At 39.5% G+C, this 21,197-nt stretch overlaps 1 protein-coding gene across 1 annotated transcript in view; it reads right to left on the reverse strand.

Annotated features, from left to right (window-relative positions):
* Positions 1-299: 299 nt before the first annotated feature.
* Positions 300-21,197, reverse strand: part of LOC132815167 (serine incorporator 1-like) — a 78,354-nt gene continuing 57,456 nt past the window's right edge. The window contains exons 8-11 of the mRNA XM_060823980.1: positions 19,113-19,200; positions 13,228-13,393; positions 11,094-11,309; positions 300-447 (exon numbers count right to left, since the gene is read on the reverse strand). Coding sequence (XP_060679963.1) covers positions 300-447; positions 11,094-11,309; positions 13,228-13,393; positions 19,113-19,200 — 618 coding nt within the window. The remainder of the gene's footprint in view (positions 448-11,093; positions 11,310-13,227; positions 13,394-19,112; positions 19,201-21,197) is intronic.

The following is a 21,197-nucleotide window of genomic DNA, read 5'->3' on the forward strand; positions in this document are numbered from 1 at the left end:
TTTGTTTCTACCTCACGCAGCCTCACAAATAATTGAATAATTAGCTCTCACAATTGAGGATAGCTGGATTTCCATTGACTGCTCGGTCAGTTTGTTTTCCACGGTTATTTCATTAGGTCCTGCGATTATTCTTCTTTAACAAACACTTTGACCACAAAGACTGCTAACACATATTGAAACATACTTCTCATTTAGATTAATATAAAAGTATAATTCGCTAAGATATGCTTCAGAAGTCTCTGATGGTTTGGGAACATAAACTCCTTTTCCATTCTGTTGTTTCTTATTTAATTTCACGCTTAGTTTATGTGTTCTTCAAAATCATCTTGTTTTGCAAGTACAAGAGGAGCCACCAGTGTCCAGATGTAAAGGGAGCTGCAGACCCAACTGGAAGCAATTTTCATCCATACTGCAATCCAACTGCTTGATATGCTCTTAAAATCAGGACTATGGCTGTGTGTGGAATGCAAGATAACTACTTTCAATCACTATAACTCTTCTTGAATTTGGTCAGAAATATTAATTGCACCATTTTAGATTATAATAAAGTGAAATTATCCTTTGGGATAAATGGGTACATTTTTGCCTAAAATCTTAACAGGAACATTAACTATTCTAAATAAAGTAGTTACTATCCCTGCTAAAGTAATGTCAATTTTTAACTAAATATATTAGGTTTGACAATATGCCACAGTTTAGCCCTCTGCCATTTTATTTGGAAATGAAATATGGAGGAAATGCTCTATTTTGAATCTGTCCTGACATGATCATTGCATTTTGTCACTGTATTCCGTGTTTGTGAAAATAGATTATTACGATTGTACATTTCCTTAACATTAATGAACAGCTTGTTAAAAAGTCATTACACTTTATCCAGAGCAAAGGAAAGTTCAACAGAAACCTGATGGAGTGGTGCTGGTGTGGTGGTCATGTCACTGGAGTAGTAATCTACTGAATCAGGCAAATATTCTGAGCACATAGATTCTAATCTTGGATCCAACATAAATGAAAAGCTAGCCCATTGTTAATTTTTGCCAAAACAAAATCTGGTTTACTAATTGCCCTTAAATAAGAAAATCTGCTATCCTTGCTGACATGCAACCCATAGCAAAGACTCAGCTGCCCTCTAGAGAACAAGCCAACAAACCCAACTCATCTGAACAAATAAAAATGTGATGAAGACATAGTGTTTGGCAAGTTTGCTTTCTGTCTCATTTTGAATGCATTTAAAGAAAAATAATTTAATCACCATATTAAATGACCATGTAAGTAACAGAAATTGACAAGCACAGTTGAAATAATTCACCAAAGCTATTCAGAGTTCTGAAGTGTCTACCGTTTACTACAAGCATCATTGACAATATTAACATTCATCCTGAATACTTCTATGACATTCTGCAATCTGTTGCAATAAAGCTATTTACCAAGTGAAAGTTTGATAAAATTAGTTACTCTGTAAATAAGTAAATGATCTTTCATGAGATTCCTGCAAAGTAATCCGCAACGTTGCTGCTCAAAAGTGGATTGTCTACCATTGCTGGATTTTCATTCTTTAAATCAGTGACAGTTTGTAAAATTTTCACAATTTAAAATTAACCGTTTGGCTCGAAATGTTGCTAAATATGCCCCCAGAATATTTGCCTGATTCAGTAAATTACTAGTCCAGTGACATTACCACCACACCCACACCACCCCATTGGACTTGTCACTGGCAGATTTTCAGCACCTCTGCCCAGTGGTGAGCCAAAAGTACTAGTGCAGGCCTGATTCCTCCATTCACATTCCAGATGCGTGTTGCAATTTTCCTATCAAAGTGCAAAATCAAAATATTAGCAAAATTCTCTTTGAGGAATTTTTTAATACCAAGGTTTTGATAGTTTTACTTTCAAAGTATTGCCCATGGGTGGTTTTGACCAAGTGCTTGCAATATTAAGTTAACCCTTACATTATTTGTAATGGGTCCAAAGTATTTGTTACCAGCCAGATTTAATTACCTGGTCGACAACAAGTGGTTGACAGGCAAATGATGTTGAGGTAAAAAAAGTAATAAAAATGCTGTTTGATTTACCTAATTTCATGGGTTCCAACAATACAAAATATATATAATCCAGGTGCAATGGCTCCAGTTTGAGTCAGCAAAGGTAATTTGTTTTAGTATGGGATGAAATCCATTTTCTGTTCCATCAAATTCCACTGGGGGAGTCAGTAATCTTTAAATTATGACATGAAGAGCATAATCGGTTCCAAGAATTGCTAAATGGCTACATTCAATTCTTCTCAGCAATAGGTAGCAAGGTTTTTCAATAGATCACTCAGGACAGTTTGAGTGTCACTGAAGAGGAATTCAAAGGCTATAAGCAGAGAGTGAGAATGTGAAAGAGTTAAGAGGCAGTTGGCTGTCTGTTCTGCCAAGAAGACAGTTTGATGACACAGAACCTGTGCAGAGGACTGAGTGCAGAGGCAAAGATAATTGGGTGGCTCTATGTTGTTATGTCCTCGGCAGAAGCTCTGGGAATTAATGGGGAGTGTCAGAAACAGGACCTAAAATAAGCCGTGAAGAACTGAGAAATTGAGAAGTTATTGACTCTGCACTGGGGGAGCTTCAGCAGAAGCCGGAGATGAGGGAAAAACTCAGGGGTGGAATGGGCTCAGTCAGGCTAGCTGTCCGTGGAAGAGCAGGAGTTACAGATCAACCAGAATATTAGCAGACACCACAGCGATACATAATGGAGAAGCTCTTGAGAAAGTGTTTCAAGGCTCGATTGGCATAACTGAATGGTCCTATGTGAGGTTTAATGAGATTTCGTAATGCACTAGGTCATTAACATCTGTTGGGAGTTGCTGAGAAATCTGTGGGATCTGCTGTTGTTCATTTTTATGCATTGTTTGGTGTTCAATCACATTCTATATTTACCATATGTCAGGTCTGGGTTTTACAGGTATTTTGCATACTAAATGTAAGTTTTGTCCTTGTTGAAGCACTGTAAAGTTTATTTTTGTTTGTTAAAACCATGGAATCTAATGGCTTCATTCTCTTAGTATGTCCCCTGGACCTTACACTTTGTCATATATTGCAAAACGAGGTCATTCGACCCATTGGGTCTGAAGAGCATCCACCTAATTAATTGGTTACAAAGCAGGTTGGGATATCCTGAGCTTGTGAAAAATATCAAAGTGAGAATGATTTTTTGCATTTAAAATTAAGCACATCACAAATAACTACAAGACCATAAGATATAAGAACAGAATTAGGCCATTTAGTCATTTGGTCATGGCTGATATGTTTCTCAATTCCACTCTCCCATAACAACAGAACCTTGACTTTCATAGCGCTTTTAATGTAACGGAACAATTCTAAGATATTTGATATGAGCAAACTGGCTCCAAACCACAGAGAGGGATAATGGGGAAGATGCTTAAAAAGCTTCAACAAAAAGGTAGGCTTATGAAACATTTTAAGGGAAGGAAGCAACATTGAGAGGCAGAGAGGTTTAGAGAAATAATTACAAAGTACAGGGCTTTGTCAGCTGAAGGCACGGGCACCAGTGGTAGAACTCGTAAAGTTGGGAATGCTCACAGGGAGAGGATGCGATTATCATTGGTTTCCCATCCCTAACTGTACTTGCGAGAATGCAGGTGAACTGATGTCTTGAACTGTTACGAGTGTGGATACCCTTGTACTTCTGTGTGGGAGGGTGTTCCAGGATTTTGAATTAGCAACAATGAAGGAACAGTGATTTGGTTACAAGTTGAGATGGTGTTGTAAAAGCATTGGGAAGTTGCTGTAGTGTGATATTGAATATGGCACACACTGATGCCACTATGTCCATGTGGAGGGAGTGAATGTTTAAGCTGATGGATGGGGTTGCAAAACGAATGGATGTTTTGACTTTGTCAAGCTTCTTGATTGTTATTGGAGCCCCACTTATTCAGGTATGGTGGGGGAGGGGAATTCCATTACACTCTTGACTTGGGTCTTGAAGATAGTGATTGGCTTTTGGGGAGTTGAGAGTTGAGATGCTCAATGCAGAATTCCCCAAGTTCTGACTTATTATTTTAGTCACAATTTTATAATGTGACCCAGTTCAATTTCAGATAAATAGTCACCCCTGAGATTTGACGATGGGGAATTCATCAATGGTAATATTCTCTTTTGTTGGAAAAGGTAATTGTCTGACATAAATGCGAGCTGCTATTCATCAGCTCATGCCCTGAATTTGTTCAAAGTCGCTGTGTATAGACTCAAACTGATTTAGTACCTGAGGTAAAAACAAAATACTGCAAATTCTGAAATAAAAACAGAAAGTGCTGGAGAAACACAGGTCAGGCAGTATCTGTGGAGAAAGAGACAGATAATATTTTGAAACCCAAATTACTGTGTCAATGAGTGTCCAAAATAGAAATGCAGTGTTAGATTGATTAGGAAAAAGGTGTCCTGTTCAGCTCCAGGGACCCAGGTTCGATTCCAGCCTCAGGCGGCTGTGTGGAATTTGCACATTTTCCCTGCGTCTGTGCAGGTTTCCTCTGGGTGCCCCAGTTTCTTCCCACAATCCAAAGATGTGCAGGTTAGGTTAATTGCCCATAGTATTCAAGGATGTGTAGGTTAAGTGCAGTGGTCAGGGGTAAAGGCAGTGTAATGGGAAACAGGTTGAGGTGGGATATTCTTTGGAAGGTTTGTTGGGCCAAAAGCCTTTTCCACACAACATTACCCGATGCATTTTTGCACTAAGTGCTTCACTGAATAACCTTAGACTTGGAGTAAAAAATGAAAATTGAATTGATAACTTATGGTATCCACATTTTAACTTTATTAGCAGCAAATTGACATGCCTCTCAGGTGAGAGTCTCGGTGTAATAAATGAATCATGTTTCCAATTTTTTTTCTGAAAAACAAATTTATATTTGTAGGATTGTAATGAGGTTACCCAGGTGGGATATCACAGAATATGTGTTCCCTGATTGGGGCTGGTAATCTGATCCAATCAGGGAGCCCCAGCTGACAGATAAGAACAGGAGTGTCAGAGATCCTGTTCACTCTGAGAGCTGGTTCTGAAGGATCTGGACCAGTGTCAAAGACTATCCACGTGTAAATAAAGGGTGATTTGGTGATAAGATACTGGCTTCTATGGAGTTATTTGACAATTATCACTTAAGAGGCAGATGTACTCATCCCTGCCAGAACCTTGTCATATTTATTCTGTAAGTTTCATATTTAAAGGCCAGCCGCACACTTCAGATACTGCAAGCCAGGAACTGTGGCTGATCCTGGGGCGTTCGAATCCTTACATTGAGAACATAGCCAAGAGGGAAGGAAAATTTGGGGACATGAATCTTGACAGATGGGGGAATGGAGGGGAATATTGTACTTTACTCTGCAGACAGCCACAGTCTTCTCCTTTACCAGCTTTAACGAAATGCAAATTGGTAAGAAGGTAGTCACTACTCAAAAGTGAGCTTCTGAAGTTGCTTTTCAAGGTGTCCAGGGAAAGTTGTAAAGCCTTTCTCAATATTGAGAATCTGTTTTTTTTCTATTCTTAACCATATTTTTCCACCTGTTTCACCATGGCTCACAACACATCATGGAGCAGAAAATACGTCCCCATTAAATCTTTTTCTCACTGTGCAGCCAAGCCAGCTGCAGGGTTTCTGCATACCAACATCTGCAGCATTTTGTTTTTGTGCTTCTTTTTAAAGGGGAGATACTGCTGTGGAAGAATCACTCCATGTTCTATAAAAACATTTCCAGGAGACACAGGAAATCCTTCATGAAATTAAACTTTAATCTTGCAAAATCAAAGTTGTGCGAGCCAGCAAAATGCCTTCCTCTGGCTTCCCACAGGCTCTTTGTTCTCCTACAGCTTACACAGTTATTCTTCCCGCGCATGTTGGATAATTTTAGCATAACCAATCACGCTGGCTTACTTTACCTTTCTAATCATCGTCTGCCACACTGGTTTCCTCCATCACACTTAACCTATCACATTACAACACCATCATCTTCAGCATTAGCTCATCTACCAGTGATTCAGCTAACCTATCACAACGCACAACCATTATCTGTTACTGGAGCCCTGTAATATGATCCGAGCATGCATTACAACACTAAGTTAACTAGGTAACTGCCAGAGTAACTTTCATTATACCTTATAGCTGCAACAAATAATGGAAGCTTTTCAAAATGAATTGGTGCTGGGATACTTTGAACAATGGCAAGTATTGAACATAGGTTTGCAGACAATGCACTGTCACCCTTAGTGGAAGCACTGGAAAGGGGAAGAACATCCTGAATCTGCTGATGAGGCAGTTAGAACAAATAGCAGAGTGTGTTAATGCATCAGGAATGCAGATGCAGTACATGAGGAAGTGTAATAGATTCTCGAAGTGAGCAAGATCATCTTCAAGTGTCACAGCTTTCCATCACACCAGCACCATCATGCAATGCTCAGTTCCATCAATCATCTACCAATAGTTTCTGCTTACCTTTATACACTTAGCATTGTTGTAAGCATCATACCTACAACTGACAGCATGCATGAACTTACAGTTCTAACCAGATTCTGGGCAAGGTTCCTTAATTTGTTAGTTTCCAGATAACTCCAACTCTTAACAGGCTCCCCTTCTTTTATCAGTCTGTCCCTTGGCTGGTTTCAAAAAAAGCTAATTTAAAAAGGTCCTCTTACCTTTCTCCAATTCTGAAATGAACTTATGTCTTAATAGGAATCAAAATTTTCTTGAAATAATAAAAGCAACAGGTGACATTTTATAGGGTTGTGAGCAAATGCTAGAGAAACTCAACAAGTCAGGCAGCATTTGTGATGAGAGAAACAAGATTGCTTTTTAATTTTAGTGCAGAAGGAGTTGAGAATCATACTGAAAAAAAACCCACTTCTGATCTTAGTTTGCAGCAGCAGATGGTTGGATCTTTAACCCTGAAGAACTCATGCAGTGATGTCCAGGGACATCATCTCCAAAATCCACACCATTTTCTTTGTGCTGGGTTTGACTTTAAACAGAAGAATGCTTTCCCCAATTCCATTGCTTTCAATTTTGCTGGGGGTCCTTTATCATTCAGTCAAATGTTATCTTGATGTCAAGGCAAGTCATTCTTACCTCACCTTTAGAGCTTAGCTCCTTTGTCCACATTTGGAGCAAGGTTGTCATAAGCTCTGGAGCTGAGTGGCTTAAACAAAATCCAAACTGAATATCAGTGAGCAGGTTGTTGCTCAATAATTCCAATTTGATGGTACGGTTGATGATACCTTTCATGACTTTTCTAATGATTTAGAGTTGATTGTTATGATAGTAATTGATCAGATTGAATTTGCCCCTTTTTTTGTGGACAGGACATAGGGGGCTATTTTGCACATTGTCAGGTAAGTGCCTATGTTGTCACTGCACTTGGGCAGATTGGGCAAATGTTCAGTAGTTTGACAGCACAATACCATAGCTGACTTGTCAGCACCCAGAGTAGACTTTGTCACGTCCAGTGGCTTCAGCCATTTCTTAAAATCAGATGGCGTGGATGCATTATCTGAAGACTAGCGTTTGATGAGGGATTTCGAGTGGATGATCCATGTGACACATCTGACTGAAGATAGTTGCAAAGGCTTCAATCTTGCATATTCGGCATTAATGTGCTGGACTCTCCACCATTGAAAAGGGAGATATTTTTGGAGCATGCTCCTCCTGTCCGTTGTGTAATTATCCACCATCAGTGCAGCTATCTCTGAGGATTGTGAATTTGGACGGGACTAATGATAGGGAAAGGTGAGACTATGGGGAATTTTGAATGTGAGGATTAGAATTTTGAAATAGAAGCATTATTTGTCTGAAGGTCAACGTAGGACAATGAGAACCGGGGTAATGCGTGAACAGGACTTTATGCAAGTAAAGACATGGTTTGGGTAACCACAATTTTATAGGGGCCAGGATGCGAGAGGCCATTCAGAAGCATAATGGAATAATCAAGTGTGAATATCCTATGGTTTTAAGAGGAGTATTTTGTCCTGCTTATTTTTAAATTAAGAGAAATTGAGACAGAGGTACAAAGTGGTCTGTTCCAAGTCAATAAAGTAAACAGCTTGATTTTTTTGTTTAAGTTGAACAACAGAAGCAGCCTAAATGGGTGGGGTCAAGCTCCCACAGTACCAGGGTTTTGGTTCACTTTCAATAGTTGATGGAGTTTTGAAGTTGCCATGCATCTCTCCCTGCTACAACAAAATGCTTGAGTTTTCTCTCTCTCTCTCTGCCAGAATTTTCTCTTGACATCCCATACTGGAAAAACATTGCACGTGAAACAATCTGTTACTGACTTTACCTTTGCCAAGAATGTGCTTATGGGATAGTACTACATTGGAAGTTGCTGTTTCATAGTTTGCTGTTTCATCTATTGTACTGTTAAGTTTTCCAACAGAGTTAAAGATATACAAATTCTTTTTTCTTTTGTTTGTATTTTAACTGTAGTGGTAAGAATAAAGTGTGTTTTGTGTAAAGCTGAGTAGTGTGACCAACTGAATTACATCTGGAACACTGCACCTTACACTTGCCTCTAAATAAGGAGAGTTAAAATCCTGACTATCTCTCTGATACATTAGAAGGGGTTTGGTCCAGTCCATTGCTCAAGTCCAGAGACAGTAAAGGCATAAATGAGGATTGCAGGGCAAATCAGCTACAGCAGGGACGAGAAAGTGAGGACTGCAGATGCTGGAGATCAGAGCTGAAAATGTGTTGCTGGAAAAGCGCAGCAGGTCAAATCAGCTACAGCAGGTGTGCAGTCATCAGTGTTACAAAGGTGGAAATGTAAAATGTTAATAACCTTAGTGATAGGTGTGGTGATGTGGTTGGAAGCCAAATATGACACTACAGTTGCAAACAGCTTGGTTTAACCTCAGCAAATTGACAGCAAGAGTGGTAGAGTTAGTAGTGAGTGAAGACAGATTGTATTGAGGACTATCGGCAATGGCTTTAGCCTCGCCAGTATTTAACGCAGGAAATTTCTGCTCATACAGTTTTGACCTCATATAAGGTGCAGAGTTATCTCAAGCTTGTGATGGCAGGGACCCCTGAAATTTAGGAAAAGAGTGTGTTTGGGCCGGTTGTGTATTCCTCAAAGATGGGAGTGCAGAGATCATGGAAAATTGTCATGGCAATTATTGTAATCGTTCAGCATTTCTGGTACAGACTACAATTTTGCTGGCCTTGCAAATGAGAACCTGTGTTGTCTACGACTTGTCTTTTCACAATCTGGATAACAAAGACATCCACACATTCCGCCTATTTATTGCTGCAAGAATGGAGGAGAACAGGAGAGATGGGTTTAGAAAATGTTGCCACACTGAAAAGAATTGCATTGTAGGATGATTCTTGAACAATAATCAGCTTCAGTAGATGAGAATAAGACCTGGTACTTTTTGACATTGTTTCACTAAATCTCGAGGTGAGTGATCAAACCATTCCAAATCCTGTGTTTCTGGACCCAAGAGAGCAGAGACGAGATTTAAAACCAAGCAACTGCCGAAAACACACAACAATTGTGGCTTTAATGGGGGCCTGGCATCAAAGTTGAAGGTGAGGGGGTAGTTGAGCAAATCAAACGCTACAGAAATGTTGTGGTGAGAAGGGTGAGCAAAGACGAGCAAGTTGGATTTTCAAAACCTAGTGTAAACTAATTGTGAGATAACTTTTCTTTTCCCTGTATGGGCACAGAAGCAAATCTGTGGGAAAGATGATAATGGTGAAAATACACGGAAGTATTTCAGAACTGGCCTTCTTTTGAGTCCCATGAAAATAGAAAGATCAAACAAATGTTTTTGTAATCTATTTGTCTGTATGACAAATAGTGATATCTGGTCCTAAATATGGTATTTGGCATTTTGAGTTGTAATTCTGATGTCAGGGTAGGAATCTTGATTGAAATTCCCAATATGATTGATAAGAAGTTGATGCACTAATTTAATTCAGAGGAAAGTTGATAATCAGAAATATTTTGCTCTGTTGTAAATTGCTTGATAAGACAATTGCTTTGTTTGATAAGACACAAGTGAGTATATACCAAATACAAGATATTTGAGCCACATGCAACTGAACAAGAAACACATTGGACCAGAAAAACATATGTTACAATTCCATATAACTATCAGTGAGAAATGAAAATCCATCATTAGTGACCTTTAGGTTTCTAAAGATGAGATCGTTTTCAAGACAGATTAATCTAGTCAAAGAATATAAATAAATATAAAATATGGATTAATAAACTCCCAAAGAAAACTGGAAAGAACTTTGGATTCCTTGCACTTCAACTGGAAATGTAGAAAACCAGGACTTCCATCCATTTGATAGTAAGGCAGTGGAATCTATCTCAAAGCAGATATTGGATCATAATGATGGGAGACCCAGGTCTGTATGGATGCAACAGAAATGTTCTCCCTGACTTCATGTGAAACTCTGGAGCAGGATTCTATACATCCAAGTGAGTGGACTATGTAGAGGCAAGTTGAAAGTGCTTACTTTATTTCCTTTTCCAAAATGCTTCTCAACTTTTTTAAGATAATTAAATGCAATTTCATATCAATGTCAGAGTAAAGCTTTATGCAATCTCAAGGCTGATTATTAGACTGTCAGCTACTAGCTAGTGTGGTTTTCAGTAAACTTACGAGTAAAATGTGAGGTCTGCAGATGCTGGAGATCAGAGCTGAAAATGTGTTGCTGGTTAAAGCGCAGCAGGTCAGGCAGCATCCAAGGAACAGGAAATTCTACGTTTCGGGCAAAAGCCCTTCATCAGGAAATGCTTGATGAAGGGCTTTTGCCCGAAACGTCGAATTTCCTGTTCCTTGGATGCTGCCTGACCTGCTGCACTTTAACCAGCAACACATTTTCAGCTCAGTTTCATTAAAATTACTTAAGGTCTATTTTTAGGATAGTGTGAGGATCCCCTTAGACCGATAAAGCAGACAGAGCATGGGGTAGGCAGACAAAAGACTCACTTAGTTTCTGTCGCCAATTGTGCCTCTTCCTGTAGAACATTCATCTGGAATATACCTTCCCAGCCTACATCTAAAAGAGGTTCATCAATGGTATAGTTATTTTTTGCTTACCTGTGCCAGTTAGTTAGTGTCATCATAACGTACATGGAAGCCAGAAAAAGTATAAAGTGGAAAAAAGAATAGCTGTAATGAACACCTTCTTTTTCATTATCCTGAAAGCGATGCACCTCTTCACAACCTTCCTGTATTGATACGCTTTCCAAAGATCCAGTGTCTGGATTACTGATGGAGTGACTATGCCTCTGTGTGCAACTGGATTTCCTTATGCTAAAAAAAAATAACATCAATATAATTAGTGTAAAAATCAAATGCACTCAATTTTAATAAATGAGTCTAAAATACAGTAATAGGAGCTTAGACGTGTAGGAAAGTATAAGTTGGAAAAGGATGCAAGTTGTCTGACAGCTCCCATATATGAAGGGCTTCTGCCCGAAACATCAATTGTCCTGTGCCTTGGATGCTGCCTGACCTGCTGTGCTTTTCCAGCATCACTCTAAACTAGACTCTGATCTCCAGCATCTGCAGTCCCCACTTTTGCCTAGGACCCATATATATTGTATCCTTAATTCCCATTAATATCTCTCCAATGGTTGTTTGACATTCAGGAGCAAATTACTGAAGGTGCTGGAAATCACAGCGGGTCAGGTAGCATCCATGGAGTGAGAGTAAGCTAACTTTTCACATCGAGATGACTCTTCACCAAAGCTCTCTGATTTCCAGCATTTTTTTGTTTTCATTTAACATGTCTCCCTAGTTGGGAAATCTGGCACCCCATTCACTATTTATTTTTTCAAAACACTTAAACCACAACAGCCTACTCATCTTCTCTATTCCAAATGTGAGCCCTTTTATGGTATTCTAGTTCTATTATTAATGGCAATCTTAAACATTGAGTTGGAGTTCAATGTATCTACTCCTTTAGGAAACCTGAATACTTGAATAACATTTTGCTGAGTTCCTTCTTCTCCAATATAACCAAATGCCAGACTCTTCAAAATTTCTTTCCGAGTGGGCTCCGGTGTCAGGATATCCTGGCCATAACATGGGAATCAGAATTGGACACAACTGCAGAGACATAGTCTATATTTCAGATGTATTCAAAGGGTCTTGTTACCTCCTGAATTATTTTCTGGATGTTACTCTGAGACTGCTACTATTGATTACCTCCGAAGTAAGCTAAGTCCAGAATTTTTTAAAAAACTCATCTGTTGCTGACACAATTAGCAATTTTATGTCTGAAATCAATGGAATTTCATTAGCCAAGGATCTGAAGGAAATTTAAATCAAAGTCGGTGGAAAAGGTTAGCATGCAGGTGCGCTAGGATTTTATAGTGGGAACCGCTTGAGGGCTGAATGGTGAATTGGTCACACTTTTTTGCTTATGTTCACCAACAAGGAGAAACTAGGAACAATGCAGGTACAGAGTGATTTACAAGCTAGTGGCAAGTACTACAAATAACTTGACAGGGGCCTTAAATACAAAAAAAAACACGTTGTCTTATTGCTGAATAAAACTACGGACAGAATGCATTAGAGTGCTGTGTTCAGTTGGGTCCATGCACTTCAAAACAGATGCATTAGCTATGAAGGGGTGCAATACAGATTCATCAGAATGATGCAAGTATTAAAAGCATTAAATTATAAGTTGCATAGACTTGGCTTGTATTTCTTTAAATGTAAAAGACGAATGATCAAGGTGTTTTAAGATAATTAAAGTATTGTTTGGCGAGATGGGAAGAGGCCATTTTTTCATTGGGGAGTTTAAGAAAATATTTTCTTCACAAACGTGGAAGTAGAGTTCGGTCATTCTGATGTGATTACAGGAAATACTTCTTCACACAAAGGTTAGCAACAAACCCTCTCTTCCTTAGAATGCCATTAAAGCCAAGTTTCAGATCTGACATTTTTATTTGGTTAAGATATCATAGGATATGGATCCAAGGTGTCCAAATGGAATTGAGACACAGATCAGCCAGGATCTAATTGAATAGTGGAATGAACTTGAATGACTTTTCCTGCTCCGTTGTTCTTCCAAAGGTCAGTTTGACAGCTTGACAATGCTAGTTAACTGCTGCCTTAAAACGGACACGACTGTGGTGACACAAAAGCATTGTATAATCCAGCTGTTTGCATGGAAGAAGTCAAGTGGTAACAAAATACTTATTGAATTGATATCTGGAATTACCTCAAATATAAGATGCAAATAAGGAACAATGCCAAGCCAACAATGCATTGGCCATCCCAGTTCAATCCTGTATCTGAAACATTGATTGTGTTCAGTGTATTGTTCAAATCAGGGCTGGGAAATGTCCGCTCGAAAAAGCTCATCATACTCGGATTACACTTGTCATCTGAAAGCACAATACAAATTAAGAAGGCTTACATTGGCCATGTAGTAAATTACAAATTTAATCTCCATCAAAAATAAATTATTTCCTGTTTGTTAATGATTCCATAATGAATGCATTCTCTCCGGAAGCATTTTTTTTTGGTGTAGAGTTTATGATGATTCTAATTGTGCAGCAATAAATCACTCTTCCAGTTTTAATATCAAGATCACAGCCAAACAGGCTAGAATGCGTTTGTAAAGTGCTTAATTACAAATAATAACTTCTTACAGAGATTTTTTTTAACTGTAATTATATCCCTCAGAAAATAATTTGATTATTATTCATTAGGACATTACTTCTGACTAATCTAGAGTATCAATCAAAAAAGGTAATTTTTTCCTGACATGTTAACAGAATTACCAGTGTTGTTTGTAACTAGTTTTTAAAAAGGTCAGTACAGTCATATAATTGTGATAAAAATGAAGCAACAATTTCAACTTTCTTAATCCGAAAGATACTCCTTCAATTTTAGTCACATATATAAAGGGTAATGATGGGAGATAGCCTTGTGTTGCCCCTTGTCACATCTTATGCCAACCAGATACTTAACAGTCCAGCAATGTCAATGGCATCAGACAACAGGGTTGCAAGTGCCTCCTGCCAAGAGGTGCCAGTTAATTAGGGACCAGCAGTTCTACCGAACAGCAAACGGCTGCTGCCGATACAGCACTTCCTCGAGGCTGAGGGTCATGGAAAGAGCCAGACCATAGGTGAGTGATGATGGGAAGGGTGTCAAGAGGTGGTGATTGTGGAGGAATAAGAGGAGGGGTGGGGGTAGCAAGGACTGAGATGGTTTCTATAGGCATCCCCTTAACCAATGCCTTGTCAATGGCATTTGATCAAACCATTCAATCAGGCATCAAAGCCTTCAAATGAAGGAGCTCACACACCCAGGAGCCCACAACACATCCTGACATGGATGGCTTGCTGTTTACCCCACATGGGGAGCTTCTTTGCCCATTGGGGTGTTCATGCCCCGGCTATAAGATGAGGCCTTTAAGCGGCAGGACAGAGCCACCCAGGAGCTTACCAGCAACAGACTAAATCAGAGAGATGGCTTGAAGAAGATGGTGCCCCCACATGCCATCAACCTGGCAAATTTAATGCTCCTGAAACGTCCCACAGGAGAGGGCAAAGCATCCCACCCAATATAGAACTTCAATGGTTGTTGTAAAATTATAGGGAGAGAATTCGAACCATTTACAGCAAGCATTTACATAATGTGTGAGAGCTATGGTTATGTGTACGAAAGTACTTTTTAACCTGAATTTGCATTATTTAAATCCAGATGGTCTTGGCAATTATTCAAAAGGTATCTAAGAGATTTGTACAGTTCATTAAGCTGAATTAAAAGACAAATTGCATTGATTCTAGTTCATTTCAGCCCAGTTGGAACTTCCCTAGAAAGATAAAGTAGACTTGCTCACTCCCATGATTAGAAATGATTACTGAGTGCAAAAGAACTGCACATAAAAAGATAGCAGTAAAATAATAGTTTTGTTTAGAGCTTTTAGCCATTTATTGTTTACAATTTCAGATGCTTGATCACATAATTATGATTTGTTAATTTGTTTACAATTTGTTAGCAAATTTAATTAGTTGCATAAACCCAAAAATGGAGTTGATGTATTGCTCTAATTCTATCAAAAGCTAAACACAGCTGGGAGACAGATGACATAGTAGTATCTTCATGGCGCCTATTAACTCAAGCTCCTAGCCTAATGCTCTGGGCCTGTAGTTTCAAATCCCACCAGTCAATGGTGAAGTTTTAAATTCAACTTTTAAAAATCTGGAATTCAAACGATAACAATTATGCCAAATAACCTTTCACCTTATCAAGTTTCCTCATTACATACCATGTAGTCCTCACGTCCTTTAGTTCACAGCCAGCTTGGGCTGTGGTAAACATTTTGCCATTATTGATTATCATTTGACCGTTTCACTAATGCTCTTTAAGGGAGGAAATGTGGCTAAAGGTTTTATTTATTATAATATTATCAAAATGTCATCTGGTGAACCATGAGGAGTTAATGCCCTCTCAGGAAGGAAATGTGGTTGGCTCATGAAGTGACCTCTGAAGTAGCCAAATATCAGTACCAAAACCATTATCATGTCTAAAGCAAGGGATGAAACTAAACAGATCTTCTGGTATTGGTCTCAGCACCAGAACTAAAAATGGTGAACCCAGCCCTGTTAACATGCATAATTCTCCTTACTAACATGTGGGGGCTTTTGTTGGAGCTCAAAAAGCTGTACTGCAGACTAGCCAACCAATAGCCTGGGGTGCTGAAAATGTGTTGCTGGAAAAGCGCAGCAGGTCAGGCAGCATCCAAAGAACAGGAGATTCAATGTTTTGGGCATAAGCCCTTCTTCAGGAATGACCTGAAGAAGGGCTTATGCCCGAAACGTCAAATCTCCTGTTCCTTGGATGCTGCCTGACCTGCTGCGCTTTTCCAGCAACACATTTTCAGCTCTGATCTCCAGCATCTGCAGACCTCACTTTGTCAACCAATAGCCTGGCACAGTTATACTTACGGAATCATACCTCATCAACAATGTCACACCACCATCACCACACTGGCCCTAAGGCAGGACAATCCTACCAGAGGTAGTAGCACAGTGGTATACGGTCAGGAGAGATTTTCCTTGGGAATCCTCAACAATGACTCTGGAGTTTTTAAAGTCTCAGGACATCAGGCCAAACGCGGAAGAGAGAACTTCTTGTTGAATACCACCTTCAATTGTCCACTGTTCACCAGATGACATTTCAATAATATTAATAAATAAAACTTTGAAAAATTGCTGATGTTGAAAATCTGAAATGCAAACAGAAATTGCTGGAGGAACTCAGCAGGTCTGGCAGCAGCTATGGAGAGAAAGCAAAGCTGAGTTCAGTGACCCTTCTTCAGAACTGATAATAGCGAGGCAAAGGTGGGGTACATGCTGAAGAAAACAGAGAAGTGGTAAGAAGTGAGTGGATTGGCAAAGATGGAACCCAAAGACAGAGAATGGCAGGTAAAGGAATGGAAAACATCATATCAGGGCAAAAGTAAAGCTGATAATGGGCACCATAATGAGGTGAAAATATGCTGAAAGCAGCCAATGTTATAACAGGCCTTGAGCTGTAGGAGTGGGTAAAGGACATAGAGTGATCAGGTTTTGAAATTATTGAACTCAACATTGAGTTCTGAAGGCTGCAGCTCCGTCTCTTTTTATCTCGCTAAGTTTATTCAAAAGGCTTTCTCCTATACGTTGCTACATTATATCCTCTTGGGGTTCCTGTCCATTGTGTTATTTTTCCAGGTTAGTCGTCCTCTGTTTCCTGTCACTGGGTTTAAGAGTTTGATTCCATTCTTTAGGTTCAAGTCCACAATTTACAATTTGCATAATGTTACAACTCTTTGTAAACAAAATTGTTTATACAAGTATAGTCCCTACTATAATCTAAAGTTCCTCCAGCAATTTCTGTTTTGATTTAGATAAAAATGTTGCTTTGGATACAAGGACTGCATGTTGGGAGTAGGCAGAGTGGCCAGACCATGACTTAACGTCAGTGGTACCTTTTGAAATATAAACATTCCAACTAATGACCTCTGTGAACAGTTTGCACCTGAACACATATTCAGTCAGAGGAAGAATGGCATAAAGGGTTGTGGATCATTTTCAGGCTTGTTTTTGATTCATTTCCATTGGCTGATGCTCAAAACCTGAAGAAGTATTTGGTGATTTCTGCAATTGATAGTTGGTCAAGTTTAGAAGGAATGATGTGTTGTGTGGTGGTCTGAACTTCAAATTCAGAATTTCAGAGATTCCTCTTCCACAGCTGAAAATTTGCCAAGGAAACATGCCCCTGCTCCACTAAGCTTACCCACAGCTGTTTAACGCACAGAGGAATCAAGTCATTTGGGCCAGTCCTTCCAACCCCATCTACTGAGAAAGTCTGTTCTCAGAGCTGCTGGCCACTGCTGGCACTGTATCCGATCTGATTAGATTACTTACAGTGTGGAAATAGGCCCTTTGGCCCAACAAGTCCACATTGACCCGGCGAAGCACAACCCGCCCAGACCCATTCCCTTACATTTACCCCTTCACCCAACACTACGGGCAATTTAGCATGGCCAATTCACCTAACCTCCACATTTTTGGACTGTGGGAGGAAACCGGAGCATGGGGAGGAAACTCACGCAGACACGGGGAGAACGCGCAAACTTCACACAGACAGACGCCTGAGGCTGGAAGAAGAAGAGGACGAGCCAGGAGTTGCATGACCAAGTAGCTTGGGGGTGTTCTCATTGAGCTCAGGATAGGAGCGCACAGGGATTTGAAGGCTGGCAGTAGCATGGGAGTTGGAGTGCACATAGCAGAGCAGAGGGTAAACACTGGGTTGGGAGATTAAACCTTCAGGCCCATCAAGGTGGCACCTCCCACATTTGTGCTTACTGGCTGAGCTTGCTTCCCACTAGCTAACCAACTCAGGCTGGTTGGCATGGCCCTTAAGTGGTCATTAATTAGTCATGTAAGGGTCTCAGTTATGTGACAGTTGTGGGCTGCCCAGGACATATTTGCCACAGTGAAACTGTAGCAAATTTGGGAGCAGACAGGAAGATGGTGGAAAAGCATCAATGGAATTGTATGGGCCATTCCCAAGAGTTCTGTTTGGACACTTGCTTGCACATATGGTGTCATAATTTCTTTCCAGTTTGGTTTGTGGAATGTCTGAAAGAATAAGGGGGAAGTGACAGCCTGGCGGCATTATTGCTGAACTGTTATTCCAAAGATCTGGGGAAGATTAGATTAGATTAGGTTCCCTACAGTGTGGAAACAGGCCCTTAGGAACCTGAATCCGAATCCCACTATGGTATTTAGTGGAATTTGGGTTCAATAAAAATCTGGAATTAAGAGTCTACTGATGACCATGAATTGATTGTCAAAAAAAAAATCATCTAGTTCACTAACATCCTTTCGGAAAAGAAATTGCCATCCTTACCCCGTCTGGCCTAGACATGACGCCAGACTCACAGCACTGTGGCTGACTCTCAACATCCCTCTGGGCAATTAGGGATTGGCAATAAATTGTTGGCCTAACCAGTGACACCTTCATTTGATGAATGAATCAACTCAAAAGAATGATTTGAGGAATAGTGTTCTCTGCCATTTCCAATCAAGGACTTTAAGAATTATTTCTTCTACCTAATCTTCGATGAGGAACAATGCTGCAAACATTTGCACTTATTCACAAAGGTGCTCATTAAAATCTTGCATCTATTAAAGTACAAATGACATCCTCAAAGCAGGATATCTATATTGATGATGTAATGTCTATTCTGGGGCTTAACTGCATATAAAAACAAATTTGCTTATTTTCTGATTGGATTACAGCTTTTCTCTTTCTATAGACTGTTGCAAATATTTAGATCATAGCTCATGTTAATGTTGTGCGTTATTCAGACATGAGGTTACCCTGAAAATTGCTGTCAGTTTTAGTGGTGCGATGATGTGCAAATGCTGATAATTTCTACTGCAAAATCTAGACTAAAATAAATTATTAACCGGTAAGCCTAATGAATGGTCATCAACTCCATTGTTCTGGCTGTCGAGATTTTTTATTCAATTGGTAATATATTTGCAGTTCAAAATGAGGAAGGAATACGTATCAGTAAGAAGAGAATCATCCACTTACCTGGCTCATTTGTCATTGCTGACCAAGTGAGGTACATAATATACAGAGTAATTATGGAGGATTGGAGGCCAGTACAAAGCTGAAATTCCTAGAATTGATTGAAATTCAGTAGAGATTCTTAGCTGTTAGTGAACAAGTCAAGTGCTTTTTTTTAAAAAAATGCATATACTAACTAAATCACAAGTCACATTACACCAAGTTATAGTCCAACAGGTTAATTTGAAAGTACACGCATTTGGAGCACTGTCCCTTTGTCAGGTGAAGTCACCTGATGTCATGTGACTTCTGACTGTGTCCACCACAGTCCAACACCAGCACCTCCACATCTAATAACATAAGGAGCATTCTTTATCATCAGGGTTTTTTTTTATTAAACTTACAAGATTGGATAAAGGATACAAATGAAGTTGTTTCAATTGGACACAATTGTTGTGACTCCAAAAGTAATAAAAAGTGTAATAATAAAAAGAACTAATACAAATAAGTGTTCCCAAATATCACCAAAACATCTTAAAACAGCATTCATGGCAACATTTAAAACTTCCCATGAAGTTAAAATTTACTGAAAAATACCTAGTTGTGCTAATAATCACAAAATAAATTTATAGGGGTTTAATCAAGGTTCATGTTATCCCATCATAAGTCAAAGAATCATCTACACTAATAGGAACTCAGTGTTGGCCAGGCTTTACGACATTGCAGTGATTTATAATGTCCCTCAAGCCAAGGGTGGTATGGTGGCTCAGTGGTTAGTGCTGTTGCCTCACAGTGCTAGGTACCTGGGTTCAATTCCAGTCTTGGGCAACTGTCTGTGTGGAGCTGCCCCTGTGTGGGTTTGTTCTGGCTCCATAATCCAAAGATGTATAGGTTAAGTGTATTAGTTGGCAGCAAGTAGATGGTAGGGGAAAATGGGTTGTTGTGGGCTTGTTCGGCCAAAAGGCCTGTTTCCAAGGTATAGGAATTTTAAATGTTGCCTGTTCCCTAGTAATTTTTATTGCCACCTCCTTTCTGTTGATGGATCAGTCTTTCTGTAGGACTGCCACAGTTTTGTTAATGTGCTATTGCTATCATAACATCCAACTCTCTCTTTTTTCGCATTGAATCTGCCATACTGTTTCTGGGATCAAGCCAAACCTCTGTTCTCTTTGGCATTTTGTAAGTTGTTTTGTGCAGTAATTCTGGGTGTTCCATTCATGATGCATTTAAAATGTTTTAGGACAACTGAAAAATGGGAGTCGAGGGGCCAGATTTCATCATGAAAGTAAAAGGTTTAAGTTGGGGAATCTACCAGCTCAGCAAACTTGGTACCTCCATGTTACCTGCAGAGTCTCTCATTAAGTATCACTATGGGCAAACGTCTACAGATTGAAAGAAGTTTCCAATGAGCTCAGGGAGCCCTTACTTGTTGACACGTGATGGTGAAAACCCTTTCATTCATGAAGCCATTCCAATGGAATTAAATACCCTCCAGTGATCAATTTGTTACAAGGACAAACAAGGTTCAATAACCACGTTAAAGACAGCTACTCCTTTAATAGACTTAAAACTTTCAATCAAAATGTGAACTTAACCAGCCTTCACCAAACGAGACATGATTTTAGAACTTTGTAATTTAGGCAAGCATTCATAATGAGCTCAACTCTATTAATATCTCTTGGTGATTGTCAACAGTAAAGTTGGTTGAAGCTGCAGAAATAGGTGGTAAAAAAATTTCCACGAAATGCTAGATTTTTTTTTGTTTTAAGGACCACTGAAAAATGGGAGTCAAAGATTTTCATCATGCAGGTAGAAGGTTTAAGTTGGGAAATCTAACAGCACATCTGGGTGGCATGGTGGCTCAGTGATTTGCACTTCTACCGCATAGCGCCAGGTTCCAGGGATCGTCTCCAGCCTTGGGTGACTGTCTGTGAGGAGTTTACACATTCTCTCTGTGTCTGTGTGGGTTTCCTCCAGATGCTCTGGTTTCCTCCCACAGTCCAAAGATCTGCAGATTAGGTGAATTGGCCATATTGTTCAGGAATGTGTAGGCTAGGTGCATTAGTTAGGGGAAATGTAGAATAATAGAGGAGGGGAATGGGTGGGGTA

Source organism: Hemiscyllium ocellatum, chromosome 4 (genome assembly GCF_020745735.1).
Source record: "Hemiscyllium ocellatum isolate sHemOce1 chromosome 4, sHemOce1.pat.X.cur, whole genome shotgun sequence".
Lineage (NCBI taxonomy): Eukaryota > Metazoa > Chordata > Chondrichthyes > Orectolobiformes > Hemiscylliidae > Hemiscyllium > Hemiscyllium ocellatum.